Source organism: Thunnus thynnus, chromosome 20 (genome assembly GCF_963924715.1).
Source record: "Thunnus thynnus chromosome 20, fThuThy2.1, whole genome shotgun sequence".
Classification (NCBI taxonomy): domain Eukaryota; kingdom Metazoa; phylum Chordata; class Actinopteri; order Scombriformes; family Scombridae; genus Thunnus; species Thunnus thynnus.
Genome location: NC_089536.1, coordinates 19,248,655 through 19,273,395, shown reverse-complemented (window position 1 = coordinate 19,273,395; position 24,741 = coordinate 19,248,655). Strand labels below are relative to the sequence as shown.

Sequence of the window (24,741 nt, the reverse complement as noted above, 5' to 3'; positions counted from 1 at the left end):
ACTTTTTTACTTTACTTTTACTAAGTTATACACAGTGGTGTGCATTATTCCAGTGCTGTACTTCAGTACGCTTTTGAGGTACTTGTACTTTATTTGAGTAAATCTATTCCATGCTGCTTTTATACTTTGACATTTTATGATACTGAGAGTACTTCACTACATTTCAGAGGGAAATATTGTACTTTTTATTCCACCACATTCTAGTGACTAGTTATTTTGTAGATTGAAATTTTATATTAAACATTTACAAAATACAGTAAATTGTTAAAGCAACCTTTTTGGCTTATGACCCTATCTTTGGTTGGGGCTACTTATCACATTTCAGATGTCAGATGTTTGCAGTTTCAACAAAGAGTGATTTCCTTTCTTAATTTCTCAGATGATTTCATTTAAATAACTGTTGAGGCCCAAAGAGGTAAAATTATTAAGATTGGAGAAAATTCCAAACCTGAATACAAATTTGTGAGGCAGAACTTTCCTAACCTATTAATCATCTCACAACCCTAAAGATTTATCTTGTGACCCTTTGGATAACTATCTGACTTAACATAAAGAAACTTAATCTAGCTCCACCTTGGAAAATGCTACGTATGCATTGTTACATCAGTATTCACAGTGTAATAATGTCATAAATAATTGTTTATCAGGCAGAGGGGACATTTTTAATACATTTACTTTTGATACTTTTGATACATTTTAATGACAAATTAAAGGAAAAATGTGAAGCATATTAAATGCAGATGCTTCCATGCAGGGCACAATGACTTAGTGAATGGTTTGGTGAGTTTGAAAATGATGTGAATCGAATGCTATGACTTCATAGCCACTAGATCTCAAATCAATTGAAAAAGTATGGGAGATTTTTGAGCAACGTGTCAGACAGTGCTCTTGGCTCGCCACCTTTCTAAGATGTTTTATGTTGCTTTTCTCTTTAATTTGTCACCCATTTGTATTTAAATGCATGACTTTATTTTTTATCAAGAATTATTCATAAGTAGTTCTTTTTTTCTGTTGCTGCATGCTTGCTCGTGTTGTCATGAAGGGTGGATTACCAACTGCACAAAGTGGGCAACTTTTTTAATTGAACATTTATTTGGGAATGCACACCACTAAAGCACAATATCAAATGACACAATAAGGGTCTTGAAGTGTCTCCTGCTTTATTACCTAATGGCCTAACTGAGGTCCTGTATTTTAGAGTGTCCCAGTCTTAAGATTTTAAATTTTTTGGTTTATATGTTCCACATTTCAAAAGAAATTTGGGGCCCCAGTCAGTATTGCCCAGATTGGCAATACTGATTGTGTCATTAACAATACTGTTAATGTGTGATTGGCAATACTGATTGTGTCATTAACAATACTGTTAATGTGTGATTGCTGCAGTGTTGCACAGATTTGTATTCACAAATTTGGCATCCATCTGTACTTAGAAAGCTTTTTATTGTAACCCATGGGGACAATCATAGCCTTATTTCAATTGATCGAAGGGCACCAGTTTACAATTCTAATCGAGCTTTATTGTACAGTGTGGTGCCCCGTCCTTGAACCATCTTTCAAGTAATAAAGCTATCAAAGCATAGTTTTCCACTTAAGGACTTTGACCCAAATAATGAGCACAAGACTGTAAATAGATAACAGAAGAAGGTGCCCCAGTAACCCAATGGCCACTGTGCACACCACACAGCAATGTCAGTGGTTCAATTCCAGCTAGAGATCCTTGTGGTATTTTATACCCATATCTCTCTTCCTATGTTTCCTGTCTGCTGCTTTGCTGCCCACTATCCAAGTCAAAAATGCCAAAAAATCATCTTTAAAAAAATAAATAACAGAAGCTGTGATCATTTGCATGAAACTGCAGGTATTGGAATTTATTATTATTATATTATTAACATCACTGGAAGTTTTCTAGCCATCATTCACATATGTAAAGTCCAAGTCTGGAGTAGCTATCAGATACATACATATCATATCATCAAACACATTTAATTGAATCATGAAATACAAAGTGAGAGGAAGAGTGGAAGCCAGCTATTATAGCTGATCAAGAACAAATACAATTGTACACAGTTACTGACAAATTTAAATAACACAGTCTGACTATGGAAGAAATACACAAACATCTAAATGGAAAAAAAGCTGTCATCAGGTCAGTGTGGACGTCCTCCATCGACCCTCTTTAATAAATTAGGCGCTCACTTCAGCACAACTCGAATTTTCTGATCACCAAACAAGAATCTTCATGAGAGACAGAGACATTTTTAGTTAGTGCACTGATCATCATTGGTCATTCACAACAGCACAATGTATGATTTGATATTATTACAAAATCATATTTAAATGTTGAACATATTTCATCACCAGTATTAGCTGAACTAAAAACAGGCAAATAGGTTGGAGATCCGACTGTAATTAAGTTAAATCTCAGCAGGGTGGAGCCACAGGAGCACAGGGTTGTTTTTTTTGTTTTTTTGAGTCTGGGTAATGTTAGTCTGAAGTCCAGTGGAAAAGGGGAAAGGCACTTGCTACTGTTATAAACTCCAGACAAAAAAAAATTCTATTTAGCAATGGAGCTTTCAGATTTAAACCGGCCCCTTATCTATACACCTGTCTATCTACAAAAGATAGTGGTGAGAAAGTGGTATTAAGTTTCACCAACAGCTCCTACAATCAAATAAATGTTTTATTACATTAAAAAAATCTGGACTCAAACAGTAACGACAGCCAGGAGAATGTGTGGCCTCTGGACGAAACAACACAGTGTCTACAGTGTGAGGCTGCACTTATACGCACAGGGGTGCTTGAGCACACATGGTAACGTGTTGATGTTTAGCAGGTACAATGCTTACCATGTTCACCATCTTAGTTTAGCCTGTTAATGTGCTAATATTTGCTAATTAGCAATCTACACAAAGTTCACCTAAGGCTGATTGGGATGTCATTAGTTTTGCAGGTAACAAATCATAAACCAAAGTATTGTACAAGTTAAAAAAAAAAGTTAAGGGATCACTAAGGTTATTACAATTCATACTGTTAGGTGAATGAATGTCTGCACCAAATTTCATGGCAATTCATCCAATAGTTGTTGAGACATTTCACTCAAAATCAAATGTCAACCTCATGGTGGTGCAATAGGAAAAGTCTGGGAAAGTGATTCGAATACATTGTTGAAAACCATGGTTGAGATATTTTAGTCTGGACCAAACTGACTGATCAACCAATATCAACCATACTGCTAGCATGGCTAAAAAATCATAATTTTTATTTCCTGCCTTAAATACTAAACTACCACTGTGTTCAATACTGATCATACCTGATGAAGCTGACAGTGAGCAGTGCACCACAGGTGGGTCCAACCCAGTAGATCCAGTGAAGGTTCCAGTAGTTCGCAGCCACTGCAGGGCCGAAGGCTCGAGCAGGGTTCATACAGGCTCCAGATACCACCCCTCTGAAACAACAGCCAGCATATATCAGTACACAGCTAGTGATCAGATTCATGTAGCAACAGTTCTACAACCTGTATGGGTATGTGGAGGTATGTGACATCACATTTTTCCAGCTGAGCCTACACAGACAAAAACACAAATATGGAAATTTCTCATGTGAAATAACCAAAATTGTTCCAACTTTGGCAGAAAAGGACCTCACTGAATATAGAAAGAAGGTGATTGAGAAAAAAAAGTTTTCAAAGGCAAACTTAAGGCAAACTTTTAGTGGGACAAAAGCTAAAAAGGAATTTAAAAAAAAATGTAAAAGGCATTATAATGCTTTTTTCTTAACGATGCCACAAAATTATGTTATTTTCTACCTGGAAATATCAGAGAGGCCAACTCAGTAGCTAGTTTTAAAAAACAGCTACAACAAATTTGTACAATCAGCTCCCTTCATTTATGTAGCCAAGCCAAGTTTTAATGACCTTTTATTGTTTTATCTACATATCCTGGTTTTATGATTGATTTTGATTTGACGTTGTCCTGTTGCTCTGACTTTGTCATCTGCACTCAAAGCACTTTTATTTCACTTATTATTTATTTATTTATTTATTAAAAAATGATAGATTTAAAATGTTCCTAGATAGAAATGAAACATTAAATTCACAGTCAATCAACCTTGTCAATTTAATGACCAAAACCTATAATGAACCTTTGCATCCATCTGATAACTGATAATGAACACATGTGTAGAGGAGTGTTGTGGTCATGGCTGTAGACTATTACTGTACTGTAAGCCATGTACTCTTTCACACAGTCACAGTTATTAAAAATAATGTTTTTTATGCTGCATTTGACTACTTTTAGGCCAACAAAATGAATACATAAAGGATTAGGTATTTCTCCACTACACTTTTATTCCCTGCAACATTGGGCATTGTATTTCAGGAAATAAAACATGAACGCTATTTTGAAGGATGTGTAATTTTCTAATAATTTCCTGCGAAATTTAGTGGAAAAATCTAATTAATTTTATGCTAATTAAAGGGAAAATGGAGGATATTCTATGACAGTTTAGTCAATGCGTAGTTATTGATTTCCAGAGAACTTTCCTTAAGAAGTAACAGTACAGCTAACTAAATAAATTAAATATAACCTCTTAGAGAGTGTCTTTTTGCTTCATGACTTCAGTATTTCTAAAATCTACATTAATGCCCTGGTTGGGGTCTCAAAGACTGAGATAAAAAGAAAGTGAAATAAGTCATTTTCTGGACCTCAGGATCTACAATTCCTAGCTACACCCCTGGTTCCAGCTGAGGCTCTTACCCAGCAAGTATGTTGGCTGTCACAGTGAGACCAATGCAGAAAGGAGCCCACTGTGAGCGTGTTTGATTGTTGACGGCCCCCATGCACACCACCATGGTAAGGATCAGGGTCATCATCACCTCTGCCAGTGTGGCTTTACCCAGATTGCCAGTCATTGCCACTGTGTTAAAGGCTCCTCCAAGGGTAGCAGTATCCATTGTAGAGGGATATATAGACTAAAAGAAGAACAAACAGAGTATAAATCATAATTCATTTTCTTTTCTAATTAATTTTTTAAACCCTACAAAGCATGCCAGGAAATCAAGAACAAGTGTTACCAGGATTAAATGTTACTAAAGATACAAGTAGTTTTAATGTTTTGCTTAGTCAAAATGTTGACTTGCTGAGTCACAATTATCAGATAATAAGTCAGCATTTTGACTAAGTCACAATTACATGAAGCCACATTTTTTGATTTACTGAGTCAAACTTATAATCAGTGGGATAATCAGTCAACGTTTTAAATTAACAAGTCAAAATTATGAGACAAAAAGTAAAACTTCTTATTCTTCTTATGATATTGTAATTTGACTAAGCAAATTAAATTTTTGACATATCATTTTATTTTTATCATGAGTTACTTTTTATCTACTTTTTTATTTTCCTGGCAGAAATGAGCTTCCATAGATTTTCCTTACCTTGGCCAAACCTGCACCAATCATCCCTCCAGACATCTGAGCCAGGACATAAGGCACCAGCAGAGGCAGCTCCATCCCTCCACACAGGTAGATGCTCAGAGACACCACAGGGTTAAAGTGCCCCCCACTGAAATGAACATGATAAACTTTACTCTGTGTCTCTCATATGATGGTAATAACAACTGATAATAATGACTTGTATCCATAAGTATTGGGAAAAAACATAGTTTGCAAATGATTATTTGTATTAGTACTTATTTTGTTGTATCAAATTGATAATAGACAATGCAAATAAGTGATCAGTCTTTGACAGTTAGTTAATATAGCCTACTCTACTGTTAGCCAATTCACCTGAGTGAACAGTCAGCTTAAAAACATGCAATATAAAGAATTTAAAACACCCAACAAAACGTAATGTCATCAGTCTTTACCTAATTGGCCCAAACACTATAATCAGCACTGCCAGTGCCAGTCCATGTGCCACAGCAGGCTGGATGGCACCATCTCCCACATTCCCAATGACAGACGCGCACCCCACAAATATAAACAGGGTCGTCCCGAGCAGCTCAGCCAGGCAGGGCTGAACATACTGCTCAAAGATGGTGCAAATCTTCTTGTGTGTAGTGATCTTGTCTCTCTTTGCCGGCACCTCTCCCATCTCTGCATCAGCTATCATGAGGACCTCTGTCTTGGATTCTGACCCTGACATATTGACTTGGAAACAAACTCTTTTTGCCCTGTTCTAGTATCACTTGCTCCACTGGTAGACCACAGCCTGCACTAAGTGGCAGGTGAACGTACATTTATATATATTGAGGCATTCGTCGGCTGATGCATCAAGGACATACGCACATCCCCATTTTTTCCCTGATGCCCCACCTTCCTGCAATTGTTTATACTCTCAAGACAATTGGCACTCAATGACGAGAAACTCATAAAAATTCCTAGTATTATGTAATGTGTCAAAGAGCACCCACAGACATAGAGATGAGTTATCACTCAAGGGCACATCACCAATGCTAATTTTGTTTAGTTGATACCACATTTTTGTGTTTTCTATCTGTAAAATACTTTTTAATACATCTGAAGAGTGTGTATATCTTGTTTTTTTCAACACTGAAGCTACAATAAAAAAATTTGGGGGGTGGGGTTTCCCTTTTACATTGATATAGAGCACTCAGCAAAGTTGCCTATTTACACATCCAGAAAATACAGAGCAACATTAGCATTCTTTTGGAGTCTTAATTGTGTCTGGCCACCTGCCAAATGTAACAACCCAGTATTACAGCAGTTTATGAAATAGTCATGAAATTTAATCTACAGATTCATGTACATGGACACAAATTTTCCATTTTTTTTGTGACACTCGGCACAACTTTCAAACTCATGTATTTTGATTGGAAATATCTTTCGTGCCTGCACCACATTTGTAGGTTCAGGCACAAAAACTACTTAGGGTTAGGGAAAGATCATGGTTTGGGTTAAAGCTGCAGTGCAGGACTTTTGTCTCACCCTTCTGGCAGTGAGAGTAATTACAAAAACACTATTGACACATGTTTACGTCATATGCTTTGCTGTAGCCTACTCCATTGTTACTGTTGTGGCTGTAAAAATGGTTTTGAGCATCACACAACTCCCATGAAATGAGTCGTTTCACTTCCAGAATTTGATCCATTCAGTCCGATAACATTTGGAAAGTCCAAGTTGTGGTTGAAGACAGGAGGCGAGCAGCGGTCTCCAGCGGATGAGTCCAAAAGGGTTCACTTTTTGCGGGTTAGGATCTATCCATCCACTCAACCCGCTTTCTCCAAATATGGAAATTTGTCACCTTATATAGATGTCATCTGAACTGCGCCACATCACACAGGCTCTTTGAAAGGGTCGGTGCCATGGATGTATAAAGAGAACTGGATACAGCGTCAGAGATATGGCCCCGTTCATTCCTATGAAAGTTGCTCAGTGGCACATGAAGCCAAAAAAGTTCAACTTCTTCTGCATTGCTTCCACATCTGTGTGGCCCATAGAGCAAATGTGATCAGACCAAACAGATCAGTCTGATAGTGAGACAAGTCATTTCGCGTGGGGTGTGGCTCTCAAAAAAAATGTATCCACTGATTTACAGACGTCTCTTTCACAATGTAAGTCTATGGGAAAAAGTTTTTTTGGGCCAGTATGCATCACGTGAGGTTGTAATTACATGGTTTGGCTGCTATATCAAATTTGCTTCAAAGCCTGGTGCTCTTCTCTTTATACATCCATGGTTGGTGCTAGATTGGAGCAGCCAGAGGGATGATTTGCGAAACTCTCACGAGATTTGTAACCTAAACTAACCCTAACCATAAAAAATATCTCATATTATATGATTAACTGAATGTGTGTTCTCTTATTTGCGTTAATAGTTGTTTGATTTTATTGTATTTTATTGTATTTACATTTTATGAATTGCACTTTATCCCTCTATTGCATGCACTTTTTTTTTTTATAGCACAAACTACACAGTGATAACCTGCATAAACTTGGCACTTTAAAGGGTTGACGTACACATATTATATATACACAACCACTCTTTAAATCATTTACTCTATTAATAAGGATACTCACATGCGGTAAGTACCTCTTTCAAATAAATAGATGATAATTATCTTAGAGGAAATATTTTTAGAGCAGTTTATCTCCCATGTAAATAATCCCCCTCCCCATGGTATGAATTTACTAATCCACTACAGTTTTAAGTGTGGTTTGAAATAACTAAATATTTATTCCTAGCACTTATATTTATTTTTTAATACTAACTCACAGTGTGTTCTCTTCGTTGTGTATTTTAAATGATTTTAGCACTTATTTTGACTTACAGCTCTTATATATTCCTATTTCAATGAAATCTCTTCTCTCTCTCTCTCTCTCTCTCTCTCTCTCTCTCTCTCTCTCTCTATATATATATATATGTATTTTTTAAACTGCTATTTTAACATTGCTTGTTTTTAATTTAATAAGTTGAATTAAAGATGAATTATAGGAAGCCAGCAGTCTTATAAACAATCTCTCCTCTGTTCCTCCAGAGTAAGTGTACCAAATGAATTTCATGGATTTTATTATGGTATATTTTAAGTATTTTTGCGGCCCTGCACTTCGTAGCACTCATTAAGAGTGCTGCATTTTAACCCAAACCTAACCCTAACCACACTTGCGAGAGTTCATCTCTCCGGCTGATCCAATCTATGATTTACCTTTGAAAAGTAATTCTGAGTGTCACAAAAAAAATTGAAAAATTCGTGTCCATGCACACAAATCTATAGATTAAATTTCATGACTCTTTCATGAGCTGCTATGACACTGGGCTGAATGTAAATATTCACTCTCCTTTTAGCTAGTTTTTGGTCTCCAGTCTCCCCAGTATCTGTCTCTCTAGTTGCTAAATGCTCCACTATGTCCACCAGCTAGTTACTAATTTTGTCTGTCAGTCGTTTGGTGCAGGACAGAAAGCTTATAAATAGTTTTTTAAGGCTATTTTGCTAAAAACAGCTGCCTGCTATGGCAAAACAATTCGCTTAAAATGCTATGAACTTGGCAGAGCTGAAGAAAACTGCAGTCTGTGATAATTCAGTGTAGGTTCATTACAAGGATAACATTGTTGATATAAAACTATTGATTAAAGCCACTTTAAATTTTCAGAATAGCTGAATATAAGAATATAGGTAAGCTATATAAAAGTCTATATAAAATGTTCATTGTAATTAAACTTGATTTCTCTACAAATGCAGGGCCTTACTGCACAATACACATCTACTACATAGTGTATAACTAAATACACGAAGATTCAAACAGCTTATTATGCTGATATCTTTCCTCAGCTTGTAACTGCAGATAACCCAACTGATATTTTGATATGAAGTCAATAAAAAAGTACGAACAAGGCAGCAAAGTTTTACACAAAAGAAACTTTTTATTCAACAGCAGTTGAGTAACATTCATCAAATATAATTTGTTACAAATTTATTTGCCATGTCCTCTTTGCTGTTTGAAAACTAGGGGCAAGAATAAACATTTCTGCAGGCAACCAGTAGTTGCATGTAATGTATGTTGGAGTTCAACACAAATTTTTCCGCATGCATGAATGCTTTGTAAGAAAATGTTTCTGGGAGTTACAGTTGATTAATAAATAAAATTAAAATGGCACATAAAAACCAGACAAGGACAATTATATGACATCTGAAATTCTTCCAACTTCATACATTCTTTAATCATCCAACACAGATGAGTAGGTTTTGAAATAATAATTGCAGAGAAGTTTGTCTGTAAGCAAATTAATAAAAACAAACTTGATCCATTTTGAGGTTTGTAATTCAGTGTCAGTGTAAGGACAAACCTCATCACAGTTCTTAACCTAATCATCTCTTATCTTCAACCTGCACTGTGACCATACAAGGGTTACAAAGGATGCTCCTGAAAATACTTTCTGCTGATGCCAAGATTTTCACACCGGAGAAGCTCCCCAAAGCTCCCCAATGAGGGCTTGATGGAGAATATGGACTTCCTCTTTCCTACATGTCCTTTTACACACGTTGTTCTGTTGTTGATTTTGGCGAACATACATGTCAAGCTCGTCCAACAATGGCGCAATTTTCACACTCAAAATGCCAACTGTGATAGACCTGAGGAAACAGAACATGACCTGTTATTGTAAATGACTGCACCAGACACTTCAAACAGGGTGGGTAGGTGGAAATATGAAAAATTTAACACATATGAGTAACAAAGTAAATAAACTAACGGACAGCATGGCGCCATAGTGGCCAGAGATGATTCAGGGACGGAACGGTCACAGATGTGACATCCTACCGCAGTTTACACGTCCATTAAACTTATAATTCTTACAATTTTTATGAAATCAAACCATGTTTTTTGTTACTATTTATGGTCATCATTTTGTCAGTAATAATCATTCAATGTATTTAAATTCTGTGATTACGTCACTATTATACTAATTAAAAAATCTACTAAAAATCACTCAGCTCTGTAACCACTGAATCTAAAAATCATCTATGGTCTTCTCATTAGCGCAGGTAGTCTTGCTTTTAATTTGACAAGTTTACATTATTAATTTCTAGTTGACATTGTGGGGGTATGTGATGTGCTATTGTGTATAGCTTTGTATTTTGTATAATGTGTTCTGTGTGTTTTCTGCTTTGTACTGTTTGTTGTATGTTTTGATTGTGGGGGACTACAGATGTAAATTAGCTTTCAGCTAACTCTGGTACAGTGCATCATTTATGTTAAAAACTGTACACTGTCCCGATAAATAAATACAATATATAGCAGTTTTCATTTTAAGTGGCAGGTCAGCCATTCCCTGCCTTATTTAAAATTGCCTTCTAACACACACAAGGAATTTACAGGAAATAATGCATGCATGTAATCCAGCGTTACAGTTTTAAAAATGTATCTCATCAATAATAAATAATAATATTAAATAGATATTAGCCTCACTGTTAACTGTTCTTTATGCTGTGTATCAGAGCTGTGTTAAATTACCTCTAATGTAAACCTAACATTAACTGCTGCTGCTGCTTCACATTATAAATGTTCAACTAATGAAACACAGGGTGCTGAAGTTAGCAAGGTTAACAAATATTCAAAAATGAATGTATAAAACAAGACGATAATCATTTTTGGCATTTTCTCATCAGCAGATCATTTTAATTTTTTTTCAAGGGAGTAATGAAATGAAAAGCAGCAACCACAATGAGCTGTTTGATGAAGAGGCATCAAGCTGCACACCTCCAGTTCCTGAGCAAGGTAACAAAATTTACTGTGCCCTGCTTTTGGGTGGAAAACTACTTGTGCTGTGCGCCCCATGAAATCAGGTCGAAGTTGCAATTATTACTGACTATTAAAGCAACGTGAGTTTGTTTGGCTACTATATTGTACAGTACTGTATTTCTGAACAAATGTTTGTTGTAGTATTAAACTGTATTTACCATCAATAACTATGGGTTTGGCCAAATCAATTGCAACAGAAATTTTAAGGAATAAAACTTTACACCTGAAATGTAGCTAAAACATAATTGTTCATTACCCAGATTGAGTTTGTCCTTGGTAGCCCAGCAGATGCTGTAGTGTTGAAGAAGTTGTTGCAACAGCTCCTTCTCATCAAGGAACTCCAGTCGCTCAATTCTGCGAGGAATAAAAAAAATAATCAACAAAGTACTTATGTTAGAATATTTTCTTCTGTATCAAAAAAGTCCAACAGACTTGCAACACATACCAGACTGTTTAAAAATGAAATGTTTTCATTTGTGTCATGTGTCTTTTCCACAAAGAAGTTCAATTACCTCCACTAAAGCCCGCCTCCACTAAAAAATGTGTGGCCTCTTACTATATGTGCGCTGGAGGTTTCAAGTGAAGGTCAAACATCAAAATGAAGTACTAAGAATTAAAACACATTTTTGAGTGGAGGGGGACTTTAAGCACATAATGTTTGTTTTTTCAGTGTTTTTAGCTAAATATATATAATTTGATGTCTTTCAGTCAGTGTTTATTACAGTCCAGTAACCACTGCTCCTCTTTGCTTTGCAGTCTGTCTTGTGTTTGCCATACTGAGTTTTTTGATAGTTTTTCTAATTGCCATATTACATGATTTAAAATGTTTAGGACTAATGTGCCAATACTCTGGCTGCCAACTTAGCTTCCTACAATGTGAACTTTGTTTCACTGATGATGAAGGAAGATGAAATAAACTTTTTTTTTTTTTTAATCTGTTCAAATTACACACATAAGCTTACTACAGGCTGAGTGGTGTTAGAGGTGTATTACCTTGCCACATCATCCTGAGGCAGCATACCGTAGACGGTCATCATGTCCAGCGCATCAGCATTCTCCCAGCCAGTCTTCAGAAACCGATCCCTCTGCAAGCACCAAACACTAAACAATTTACTGTCTGGATATTCTAAAAAAAAACAAAAACAAAAAAAACAGCAAGCAGCAGAAGTTCAAGAGTGTGTGGAGCATTCATTGAGCAAGAGACCTTCAACTGGACTTGACAGATCTAGCAAAGATATTCTTATTCCTAAATGCAGTCAAAGAATTGTTTTGTTGGTTGAAAAATATTAAGTCGAGTGCTGGAGGTTACCTGAGATTCCAGAGATTGGCAGGTCTCTACTCCTGCCAGGGCGCACTGACGGCGCTGCAGGTTCTCGATCATCACTTGGCCAAAGCGGTCGCTCATGTTCACCTGGGTACACAGACCATGTTGCCTTATGTTGTTCTTTTAAACAAAAGCTACATTACTGCATCTCGGCTCAAATTCACATATACTACATCCGCCTGTTAGAATGCCTTTCTGTTTCTGTTGAATGTCTCTAAATTACCACTCAAGTTCTTCAAGTCAATGGTGATTTAGTGAGTGATATGATGGATAATTTGATACATGATCTAAATATTCATTTGATTAAGTTGATTAAATATATAATTTAATATTAATTTAAGTGTCGAGCCCGACCGATACTGGCTTTTTGGGGCAGTTGCCGATACCAATATTAGGGAGTAAAAAAAATTCTGATATCAATATATTGGCCTATAATCTAACATGTGGTACAAATGTGGTTATCAAACACTTGTAACAACGATATGTAATGGAGGCATGATATTTTACAGTTTAACAATAAACTGTGTTGTATAAAATGACATAAATGCACTAAAACAGTAAACTTCACTGGAATTTAATAATTATAAATAACTATAAATAAAAAAAAACACAGAACAAAAAAACATACCTAAGTACATATATATATCTTGAATTAAGAAACATGATCACATATACATAAAATGCTTCCTATATAACTTAAAAAAAAAAAAATTGGCGCCTGTTGGACAACATATACACTGATACCGATATAGCTGTGATAGGCCAATATCGGCCAACAATACCGGCTGACTGATATATCGGTCGGGCTCTAATTAAGCGTGTTAAAGCTGCTTTTGTCAAATGACAACTAGGATGAAGCATACTTAATATTTCCAAATACCAAAAATTGTAACTGAAAGATCAACTTCTTACACCTAATTTGTCAGTCTTACATCTTTAATCTACCACAGCTAAACTAACACAGGTAGCACTGACTGACATAAAAGCTCATTCAAAAGTTAATGTACTTTTAAACAAACAGAAAATCAAGATGCTTCATAAACACTCTGACACGCATAATAAAAGCCAACAACTGTGTTTTTCTTCTGCACCAGACTTCAGTCATTGGTTTCGGTTACCTGTTCGTAGTTGATGAACATGGCGGTGTGAAAGGTCTCCGCTGCCCAGTGAACGAGATTGGAGGACTGAGTGGGCGTCATATAGACCAGCACGCACTCTGACAGGAGCAACGTAGGTAATCTGGAAGTGAGAGCAGCACACACGAACACGACAACATCACTAGAAAGCACTCAGAGAAGAATCCTATTTCTCAATATAAACAGGTTTTCTTAAAGTACACATAATGACAGACAATCAAGGGATGCATGTGTCAGATTTTGACAGATTACATTTAGTTAAGCACAGAAGCTCATGTGAAAATGATTCCCTGTTTCACAATCTTTAGAAATGATTGGATAGAACTGGATCTGGAGTGACACCAAAACCAACCTGCCTTCAAACTGATGAGAAAAGAAGAGTATCCTTCATACTCTATGAAACGTTATGATCTTAATACTATTACTGCACACTGTGACTTTGATGGACGTAGTGACCCTTGCTCTTACACAACCAAGACTTTAAGAAAAAAAAACATTCACATCCTGATAGCGCTTTTAAAATAGGAGTTACAAGCTGAGGTCGAGCAGTCTGCCAATGAGAGTTATCCTCGCCATAGAAAACATCCTATCGTAGAAAAAAGGAAGTCATTCTAATATAAAACGGTTAACTGATACCTGTACAGTGATACTCCACCCAAATTTCTTGTGTACCAAACACTCCCCAACTATGGTTGTGTTCAGTTTGATTTCACGTCATAGAGGAAGTTATCAAAACGACCACAGATATTTCTCAAGCCACTCCTGTTAATCATCTGCATTACAGCCACACCAACACACTCTAGAGTGACTGTTATCTACAGTTACTCACTGCGAGAAAACACAGAGATAGGCTTGAATTCCTGGATTTCTAGAGACGTGCTGGGCAAAAAAAATGACAACTGACATGCAGCAGTAGTGGGGACTTATTTCAGAAAAAATATATTGATCTCAGGTTAACTTACACTTTCTTCCAAATCTAAATTATTCATTTGGCGTGACAGATAAGGAAGATAAAATACAATAAGGTTGTATCGATAACAATAAGGAAAATAAGATACAATGCATTTTCACATACTCTGGGTTAAGCTGGAACTTCTTCAGTTTTTCATTCATTGTAGAGACATCTCTGAGGTCTGCACCGATGATACAGTACCGGTCTGAGTCAAGGCTGTGGGCATCTGAGCAAACAAAAACACACACACACACAAACATGCACATATTTAGACAGATTCTATGACATGAAATAAAGAATATTTGTTGTTAAATGATCACAGGTGTAGAACTTTTGTTCATTACCTAGAAGTAAGGAGTCTGTTGAGTGGGTTTCAATGAGGGGTTTGGACAGGGGTGGTTTTGTCCTAGTCAAAGAAAAATCATCACACAAATGCAACTATTCATTCAAGCACACAAATACAACTATTCATATTATCTAATTCATGTTAAAGCTAATATCAAGAGCTCATAGGAAGTTCAGAACTAGAGCTGCAATAATTGGTCGATTAATGGATTAGTCGCACAACAGAAAATTAATCACAAACTAATTACAGTATCGTTACATTTTACTGTATTTGTTAGCTTAGTTTATGTAGTAGTATTTGGAATTATATTGTACTAACTGTCATATGCAAGATACTTATATATATAGCTTAACTATCAGAATACCGCTAGTCATAATTTGCATATAATACACAAAAGCTGTTATCCAGGAAACATGTATGGATAACATATTCATAAAGTATAAATAAATACACTGCCAGTGTTCTTTCAGTTCTTTTATAAGACATTTGTAAATGTTGAGATGTTGTTTCCTTTAACAAAGTGCTTTGTCTCCCTCTGCAGATGTCTACCCTACATTACAACATCACAGCCAGAAAAGGTTGAAAACATGATCCACTTATTAATCATAACCTCTTACACTAACATGGTCATGAATGAAGATTATTAAAAGGTTAAATTAGAAAGATACTGCAAAATCTATCAGATCCTCTAATCTGTGGGGGGTACTTGTAGTTGCTCTTGTGCATGTATGCCACATGATGTGGGGGGATAAAAATAAAATACAAGTGAAATAGCCTGGTTGTCTTACTTTATATTGTGTATTTTCCTGGCCACAACAGTTGGAAAGTCAACTTCAAAGAACTTCCGTGGCATGAGGTTTTCATCCTATAACATACACACAAGCACGATAAATATTTAAGTGTATTTGATGCAGCCTAGTTAAATCAAAGAAGACCATATGCCATAGTAGAGTGATGGAGAATCACATTTCGACCAGGGTGCTGGCAGTGAGCCGCAATGTTGCAAACCTTTAGTCTCCAGAATGTGGTGTCCAGTCCGGCACCCAGGTTGATTACTTGACAGTCACATTCTGTTTTTCTAATGAATGCATCAAGGAGATGGTTCACCCCTTGGACACGTGCATAGTAACCTGTCAGATATGACAAGTGGATACACATGGGTGAAGTCACATGTAAATAATTATTCCTCAGATAATTTATGTAATGTGGCTTGTACAGGATTACATATATCGAGGCAACAGCACATGTAAGTGACTTGTAGTGCAGCTTATAAATATGACTAACCACATGAGTTTTCTGATCGAGCTTAAGATTGTTGAATTAAGTGTCAGAATATGTTAAAGAAGAGCGTCTCACTCACCTCTGTTGATTTCAGGTGCCTTCCTTTCCCCTACTGATCTCACAAAGTATTGGATGTAAGGGTCCTTCCAGTAACTTTTACTGGTAGCAAACCTAGAAAACAAATTATAAATTGGATGAGGAAGTGACATACGTAATTAAAGCTCTAGTAAATAATATGTTTGATATTAACATTGAATCAAAGGTCGCTAGTACTGCTGATCCCACTTAGAATCTCTCCGTTCTGTGCAGCTTTCAGCTCAGTGTGTTTTCTTGATGGTCTCACATAATGAAAAACAAATTGTGGAGAGCAAAAAATAAACATGTAATGAAGAAAGACAACCAGAAAGTCAGACCAGAGAGAGGACTACTATGGGATGTCCATGTTGCTCTGTGTCCGATACATGTGTAAACTAGTAACTGTTGTTTTAACTTACCACTTAATAAGCACTGAGACTAAGTAGATGTCATTTTAAGGATTTTAACAAGATAATTGAACTTTTTTTGTGGAAAAAAACACACATTTTATTCAGAGTAGTCAGTTGTGACTGTAACGTTAAGCTAATATTACCTTTTACATGTGGTTGCATCGTCACACGTCGCCCTCACTGCTTCATCGGCAGTATCCGTGTCTGTGAAAGGCTGCCGAGCTGCCATAGATGATCCTAATCCTGGTCCTGGCGTTATGTAGTTGACATTAAAACTGTTAGCGTTGCATAATCTCGCCCACCTGCTATACACACTGGCTAGCTACAACAGGCTAACTCGTTAGCTCAATTTGACAGGTGGGTTTATTAACCAAAACTGGGAAGAGGAGCAATAAAACTGCGAGCATAGTCGGGTTGCTCAAGTACTTGTGTTAAGCGAGCAAACTACGAGATGAATTAAAGTATGCAGTATCAAATGAGGGAACGATATTTAGCTAATAAATAACAAGTTGTTCTAAGCTATCTAGGTCCAACCGGACGTGAGAGATAAATACTTCCGGCTCAATTTAAGCTTTTCAGATTAAAAGTATCACTCCGTGAATCAGCTGCAGAGCTCTAATTTTTGCCTTAAAAATCACATTACATACAAAGAGCCAAACAGATCAGCACTGTTTTTATATATTCTGTTTATGTCAGAAGTTATATATATCTATAGAAGGTATATATCTTTGGGTTAGACATATATAGCACTAGCTTTGCATTGGTTGACCTTTAACCTGAAATAGACACTAAACCCAACCTGACAAATATAAATATACTTTTCTAAATGACGTTTATGTTTGAAAATTTCCATTTTTTTGTTGATTATTTACCCATTGACATTCCTGGTACTAGGTATCTAAACTAAATTCAGTATATGGAAAATGGAGCTAATGATGCTGTTTCCACTGAACCAATGAAAGAAGCCCTTGAGGTAGAGGCATCAGAAGCATTTGCTCATTGTAAGCTGCTCTCATTTGCTTATACTGCAGAAGAGAGTGAAAACAACAAGGATCATGAGAGTGTTGGATCACAATCAGATTTTGGGGAGTTAAAAAGGCATTTAGAGAGGGGGGTACATTAAAAAGATGCAGAACAGTGACAACATAATCATCAAGTCCCATGTGAAACATGGAATCCAAAGCCACTCTGACACATTTCCTTGCAAATTGTGTGACAAACCCTACCACTACAAAGCCAGCCTCATTAAGGACGCCTCATATCACTCAGATAATCAAGAATTCCTTTGCGGCATTTGTGGAGCGTATCTGAATTCCTCAGAGAAATCGATGCAGCATTTAGAAATTCACATGAAAAAGAGAAAGACTTGTCCTACTTGCAGAATAAACTTCATCAGCTTTATTTAAAAAAAAAAAACATTTGGGGATTCACACAAGGGAGAAACCATACAGCTGCAAAGCCTGCGGCAGAGAATTTTATCAGCACTCAGCTCTACACACCCACAAACCAATCATCCAGAAGAGAAGCCTGACAAATGCAATACGTGTTTCGCTTAATTTCCCCCATAGAACGATCTGCATCAGGCACATCATGGCTGTTCACAGCGACAATATGCACAGCTGCAGGGATTGCAGCAAAGAATTCAGTGATTTTAACTCGCACATTAAAGTTCACACTGGGGAGAACATGTGCAAAGAACTTCATATTTCTTCAGCTTCATATTTCTGTGATCTACAGTATGGGCTTCTCTCTGCAAAAGGGCCTCTAACAATATCATAACACTGGGCAAAAGTCATTTATCTGCTTTAGATGAAGCTGTCAACTAACTGAACTGGGTCTATAGTTTCGATCTGTAGTCTTACAGAAGCTTAATGCATCTGGCTCCTGATAGAACATCTGAGTCATTTTCAGTTTTTAGTGGTTTCAGTTACTTGAATTGCAAAGCTTTAAAAGGATGTGGGCTCAATTCCCAGACCTGGTGTTGTGCTAATACTTGTTTCCCATAAAATGTATGTTTTTCCCTTGTATTTTGTCTTTGTATTCATCACATTTCAAGGAAGAGAATAACAACATCACTTCTAGCAATTTCATTCATTATGCATGGATTGTACATACATTTCAAAGGATTACAAAGATTGAAAGTAAGCCCACAAAGTAACCAAACAGATTTTTGGTCTCAAATACAACAAAGTGTCCAAAAAGTGTATTTCTTCCACACATTTCCTCGAATAATTAGAAGATGTTTTTTACAACAGCAAAACAACATGCACAAATGACAAAGGGAGAATACATTGTAAAGGGAATGTCAGTTTTTGGAGGGATGTCAATCGGTGTGGAGACAGAAAAGTGTCCTGAAACATGTTAGTGCTCATTATGATATTCTGTTTATATGTCATCTTAGTAATAGCCTGTCTAGGGTGCATGTGGTGTTTTCTTGCCTTTCTCCAAATGCATGGTGGGATAGATTGCAGCCCCCGAATGAACTAAACTAGTAGTGAATGTTGGTGGATCCTTTTCATGTGTCATTTGATGGAATCGTCACTGTGATTGCAGTATGTAACATAACTTCACTGCTGTAACAGTGCCTGTTATTTCTGTTCAAATACATGTTCATAGTTCTAATTGACAAAACACTTCCCAGACACAAGTGGAATATTGTATTATGAATTTATATAGAAGGATTAACAAGTCTCAGGTGCTTGGAGATAATGACTGTATAGGTTATAGTTTGTTCTGTCTATCTGCAATTCATTTAATGATCAGATTTGTCATATTTTAATATACCACAAACATATTGTAATATTAAAACAAACTCTCTCTCTTACGTTGTAAACTGTTATGTGGGCTCTTTAAATGATCATATTTTCATTTAATTATATTTGATTATTTTATAGCCATTTCATTCAATATTGACATTTTAAATTTCATAGCAATAACACCATGTCTTTTTTTCTAGATTCATGTGCCTGCAATCCTTCAGGGTTGTAAACACAAATTACTTTTCTGCAATATGCACATGTTTTATAGCATATAAAGGAGGAAATATGCCCCCCTCAATCATCATAAATGTAGGTATTATCTTTATCCATTCAAACTCGTTAAGCAATTGTCACATTTGAACAAGAGTAAGATATTATGATCAAAATACACACACACACACACACACTTGGGGTCTCCACAACCTGTCAGCTGTTTACAGAAATCATGTTCTAAGCAATTATTACCTGATACCTTGCTTGACACCAATAAACTGTCGGATATATTGTGCACCCATATTCCTAAGTACAATTTTGAGGTATGCTTGCTCATTGTAGGTTTATATGTAAAACCTTCAAAGAAAAAAAGAGAGCTGCTTTGTTAGACCAATTTGCAGTAACTGTGCCACTTAAAGTCACAGTCAGGTGCTAAAATGAACACAGTAATCATTCCTCCTCTTCATACTGAACATTAGAAGATCCCCTCAAAATGCATTTACAATGTAAGTCCGTGGTCCTTATTTTGAGCAAAAATGTATGTAAAAGTTTATCTTGAAATAATATGAGACTTCAGACATCTGAGTTAGTCATATCAATTGGATATCCTCCACAGTTTCAGTCTTTTTAGTAATAAAAATCCCCTTTTGTTTCTTGACAGTGTTTAACTGCAGTGGAGGGATAGTAACAAAAAGAGTGAATTTGGCACTAAAAAGACAGTAACTTTGAAAGATATTGACTTGATTTGACTCATTTGGGCACCCGAGGCCTCATATTAGCTTCAAATAAACTTTTAAATACATTTTTGCACAGATGGATGACTGTGGACCCCCCCCCACCACCACCACCACTTAGTGTAATGGGGGGCAAGTGCATTATGAAGGGATCTCTTAATGGCCTGCATGAACAGGAGGAATGATTACAGCAAGAAAAACATGTGTCAATGACTTGAAAAACTGTGAAACTCTCCTTTAAAGAGACTCTGAGCAAAATTATGAATGCAGGGTTTTTTTTAGTTTGAATGTAATATGTTTAATTATGGCTCTTTTTGTGATGTAGTCAAGGATTATTTCTATGAGTACATTGCTCCATATGTCAGTGGGTTTCTCCTGTGAGCGTCCAGGGGGAGGTAGTGTTGGCTGGCAGATGCTGCAGAGCAGTAATGTTGCTTCCGGCTGCTCTCCCCCCACTCTCTCTCTCCCTCACTCCCCCCTCACTCCCCCCTCTCCCTCTCCTGCTGGCAGAGGCAGAGGTGAGCCGCCGCCGCCGCTGTTCATTCGGCTCCCTGCTCTGCTCTGGGAAAAAGCGGCCGACGGATTATCCAGCTCGGTAACGTTAGCTCGCCCGGCTAACGGTCAAGACAGCAACCCGAGAAGAGCCATGAAAAGCCGCTGGAGCCAGTGAAAGTTAGTCACGGCTTAACCTCGGGACTTTAATGTACGGAAACACACAAAAAAGACGGTTCGCGGATCATGCCGTCGCCCTCAAGGGGAACTTTTCTCTGAGATTTCCACTTGGGAAAGGCTAGCTTAGGGGCTAGCGAGGCTCCAAACTATTTTTAATTGGCTTTGGGCTCAATGGCTCTCGCTTGTTTTTCCCTGTCATAGCGACAGCCTGGAAAATTGAAACGGGGAGAGGCCCTGTGAACTTCATGACAAACCAAAGCCCGGCTTTGAAGCGTAACTTCGGAAGACTCGACAGGCAAAGGACCGAAAATGAAGAAGCAGTTCAATCGGATGAAACAGCTCGCCAATCAAACAGTTGGCAGGCAAGTATTCAAGTCTGCGTTGCTTATTGGTATGAGGCTCATCAGCAAACTAGCAACCCTCTCTCTGTCTTTCTGACTTTATTTAAAGGGCTGTTATACTTTTAGCAAGTTATTCACAATACTCATCCATAACTTAATTCCCAGCGGTTATATGTATAAAACGCTGTAAAAAAAAAAAAAAAAAAAAAAAAAAGAGGGAGAATCACATGAACGACTACAAAAAATCTAATCAGTGCAGTCTGTGTTGACAAGGAGGACAGTCTTTCATGAATGAATCATTTGCTTTTAATGGTCTCCAGCCAGGCTTTAGGACATGAGAGTTTTAATAAAAACCTGGATGGGGGAGTGTTAAATGCTTTCCTTCATGTGTGCAAGCGTCCACACATCTCCCAACCAGATGTCCTCCTCTGAAGAATGAATCAGCCATCAGTGTGAGGACTATCCGGATGGGAAATAAGAAACACCAGGCAGGAGCAGAATGATGGCGCATTTTGCCACTGATTTTGGGCAGTCACTTTCCTTTCATCAGGACGTCTGTCTTTTGTCAAAGTCAAGATGCTGGGTAGCAGAAATGTTTGATGAAGTTTGGAAAACATACAGGAAGATATGTGGCTAAGGGTTAGGGGTGCACCGGTGATTTTCACACCTCTATCAACAGATAACAACTTGTGCTTTTCATGAGTCTTTTTACAGGCTACATGATGCAATGCAAGTGCAAAGCGTTCAAATTTGACACTGTGCTATGTGGCATAAGATACAACGAGGAAACAAAGAAACAAACAGAAATACTGACAGTTAAAAATATTATTGAACTGACACTGATGAGGTATTCAAAGGTGATTTATCACCATAATTTGGTATGTGTATATAGCAGTTAGAGGTGAAACAATTAGTATACAGAAAGAAAATTAATTAGCAACTTTTTTCTTTTCAGTCATTTGCTGGTTCCAGCTTCTTAAATATGAGGATTTACTGCTTTTCTTTGCCAATTATGACAGTTAACAGAAAATGTGTGGATTTTGAACATTTCACAGGCTCATCTAGAGCTGCAATGATTAGTCAATCGATCGGTTGATTGACAGAAAATTATTTGCCAACTATTTTGATAATTTATATGCAAATATTTTCTGGTCTTTAGTCTTTCATGATAGTGAACTGAATATCTTGGGGTTATGGGCTGTTGGGAGGGACAAAACAAGACATTCAAGATGTCACCTTGGTCTTTGGGAAACAGTGATCATCATTTTTTCACAGTTTTCTGACATTTCATAGACCAAATGACTAATCGGTTAAGAAAATACTCAGCGGATGACTCAATCATGAGAATAATTGTTAGTTGCAACTCTGATATTGGTGCATTACCAGCTAGACGTCAGTCCTTTGCTGCCCAGTCCAGACGTCATATTAAGGGGAAAAATATGAGAACTCAGGACTAATAGGCTGGATGAGCTGTTATATACTCTGCACTAGATTCACTTTCAGTCTGTGCTGATAAAGTGGCAGAGAGAGCTTCTCCATAATGTGAAACACTAGACTTCCAGCTTCAACCAGACATCAAACTTTTAAAGCATATAAAGTAGATTAATGTGTTTAAGTGGTGGAAGTATCTGCCTGCCTCCACTTAGACCGTTCTCTGAACTTGAAAACTGCTGCAGTGTCTAATCTGTAAGGTGAATGGATCTATTTTAAAACAAGAACCTACAGAGAACAATGCTAATGTGTTGTGCTGTGTTTTAGGCCTGTTAACTAGAGCCTTTATGCTGCTGTGTGATGACACACACTGTCCCTCTGTGACTGGATATCTAAAGTAGCGAAGGCTTCAGCCAGCTTGTGTGGACAGGAGGGTGAGCCACGTCAGAGGATGTTTTCATCATGGGAGGTTGGCTCTCGTAATGTGTGTGTGTGTGTGTGTTTTGTGGTTGTTGGTGTGTGTGTATGTGGGATTCAACAACAGTGTTTGGCACCCCAGGCGGACAGCGGGTGCAGCCAGTACTGGATGCTACCAGATAAAGCCACTGACAGGCTGAAAACAATAATGTGTCATCGTCAAATAGGCAGAGGCAGCATCGCCAAATAAATTTTAGCTTCCACATTTTCAAATCATGGAGGCCTGTTGTATAAGCCCTTGACCTCTCCTGTCACATCTGTTTTATTTCTGGTTTTTTATGCCGTAGCATATGTGCAAACCGAAACTAAAACCAAGTTTTCCATGTTAATAAAAACATTACAGCCTCTATGGGTAAAAAAAAAAAAAGGTCAAGATTTTTATTTTTTAAATTGCCAAAAAAAGAAAATTTCAGCTATGATTCTGCAGTCATGTCTTTTCAATTATGATTATGCTTTCCAACAAACAATACATCATCCTAAATGGAATACATAATGGAGGACAAGGTGCAAGGAGCAAAAACTGATCGATCACGGACGTTACATCACTTTTAAAGTCCCCCTCCACTCAAAAACATGTTTTTCTTCTTGTTCCTTCAGTCGGATGTTTGAGCTTCACCGTGCAGAATGATGTATGTGCGGAGTTTGACACTAGAAGGCTGTTTTAAACATTCATCTCCTGAAAGTGGAAAGTTTCTCTGTGCTCATTGAAAGTCTTGAGTTTTAGGGGTGTACCTGTAAGCATGTATTGTGACATCACAACCAGTCTGGAGGCGATCGAGGGCCGGTATACAACTTGCGCAAGTGTTATGTAGAAGCTTGAAGCCCCCAGTGAACAAACACTTAATATGAATTTCCAGTGAAGTATGAGACATCTTGGCTCCAGCTGTTGAACTTTTCAAATGAACAACATTTGCATATTAATAGATTCTGGATTTTTCAATGAGTGGGAAGCAGTAGATGTTATTTTTTTGTTGAAAAAAACATGCCAGACACAATTTATCATTCCAAGCAGAGGATGTTTTATATGTCCTAAAAGATATCTAGAGGGGATCTGTAAGACATTACTCTTGGCTTTGGGAATTTGTGATGAGCATTTGTCATAATTTTTGACATTTTATAAACTAAATACTAAAACTAATGAAGTAAATACTTATAGACTAAGACATCTTAAAGAGAGATTTACAAACTAAAAATGAAAATAATCAAAAGCAGACAAAGCAGTGGAAGTCATTAATGGACTGACAGAAATGGGTTAGTTGGCAGAAAAGCTCCAGACAGGAATTACCATCTTGGCATCCCTGCTGTCTTCATTTGATGGCAACACTGTCAGCAAAGTCTC

General features: G+C 37.1%; 3 protein-coding genes across 8 annotated transcripts in view; 1 reads left to right on the top strand and 2 right to left on the bottom strand.

Moving 5' to 3' along the window:
* Positions 1–161: 161 nt before the first annotated feature.
* Positions 162–6,344, bottom strand: LOC137172531 (aquaporin-8-like). The gene is made up of 5 exons (XM_067577018.1): positions 5,863–6,344; positions 5,432–5,558; positions 4,755–4,969; positions 3,311–3,445; positions 162–2,235 (listed from the first exon to the last, which is right to left on the bottom strand). The coding sequence occupies exons 1-5, from the start codon at positions 6,138–6,140 to the stop codon at positions 2,193–2,195; spliced, it is 798 nt and encodes a 265-aa protein (XP_067433119.1). The 5' UTR covers positions 6,141–6,344; the 3' UTR covers positions 162–2,192.
* A 3,010-nt stretch (positions 6,345–9,354) lies between these two features.
* Positions 9,355–17,338, bottom strand: lcmt1 (leucine carboxyl methyltransferase 1). Of its 2 annotated transcripts, XM_067576206.1 has the most exons (11): positions 16,919–17,337; positions 16,370–16,461; positions 16,018–16,139; positions 15,798–15,874; positions 15,008–15,069; positions 14,787–14,889; positions 13,694–13,814; positions 12,561–12,662; positions 12,245–12,336; positions 11,508–11,605; positions 9,355–10,083 (listed from the first exon to the last, which is right to left on the bottom strand). In XM_067576206.1, the coding sequence occupies exons 1-11, from the start codon at positions 17,002–17,004 to the stop codon at positions 10,061–10,063; spliced, it is 978 nt and encodes a 325-aa protein (XP_067432307.1). In that variant the 5' UTR covers positions 17,005–17,337; the 3' UTR covers positions 9,355–10,060. The 2 variants fall into 2 exon arrangements, 1 of the variants encoding a protein (XP_067432307.1); XR_010924851.1 differs by lacking the exon at positions 9,355–10,083 and having other exon boundaries at positions 12,245–12,377; positions 16,919–17,338.
* A 3,625-nt stretch (positions 17,339–20,963) lies between these two features.
* arhgap17a (Rho GTPase activating protein 17a) overlaps positions 20,964–24,741 on the top strand; it is a 31,868-nt gene continuing 28,090 nt past the window's right edge. For 3 of the 5 annotated variants that reach the window (XM_067575713.1, XM_067575712.1, XM_067575709.1), the window contains exon 1: positions 20,966–21,515. In XM_067575713.1, the coding sequence (XP_067431814.1) occupies positions 21,463–21,515 (53 nt within the window). In that variant the 5' untranslated portion in view covers positions 20,966–21,462. Of the gene's footprint in view, positions 21,516–24,741 lie in introns of all 5 variants that reach the window. The other 2 variants (XM_067575711.1, XM_067575710.1) reach the window with 2 other exon arrangements.

Bases quoted from the DNA above. Each gene is read 5' to 3' on its own strand.
- LOC137172531 (XM_067577018.1), bottom strand. From the start codon at position 6,140: ATGTCAGGGTCAGAATCCAAGACAGAGGTCCTCATGATAGCTGATGCA. The intron at 4,970-5,431 runs GTAAGGAAAATC...TTCTTCTTTTAG, and splicing joins TTGGTGCAGGTTTGGCCAAG to TCTATATATCCCTCTACAAT. The intron at 3,446-4,754 runs GTAAGAGCCTCA...CTGTTGTTTCAG, and splicing joins ACAGCCAACATACTTGCTGG to AGGGGTGGTATCTGGAGCCT.
- lcmt1 (XM_067576206.1), bottom strand. From the start codon at position 17,004: ATGGCAGCTCGGCAGCCTTTCACAGACACGGATACTGCCGATGAAGCA. The intron at 16,140-16,369 runs GTGAGTGAGACG...CATATCTGACAG, and splicing joins GGCACCTGAAATCAACAGAG to GTTACTATGCACGTGTCCAA. The intron at 13,815-14,786 runs GTATGTGAAAAT...TCTCACTTCCAG, and splicing joins AAGTTCCAGCTTAACCCAGA to ATTACCTACGTTGCTCCTGT.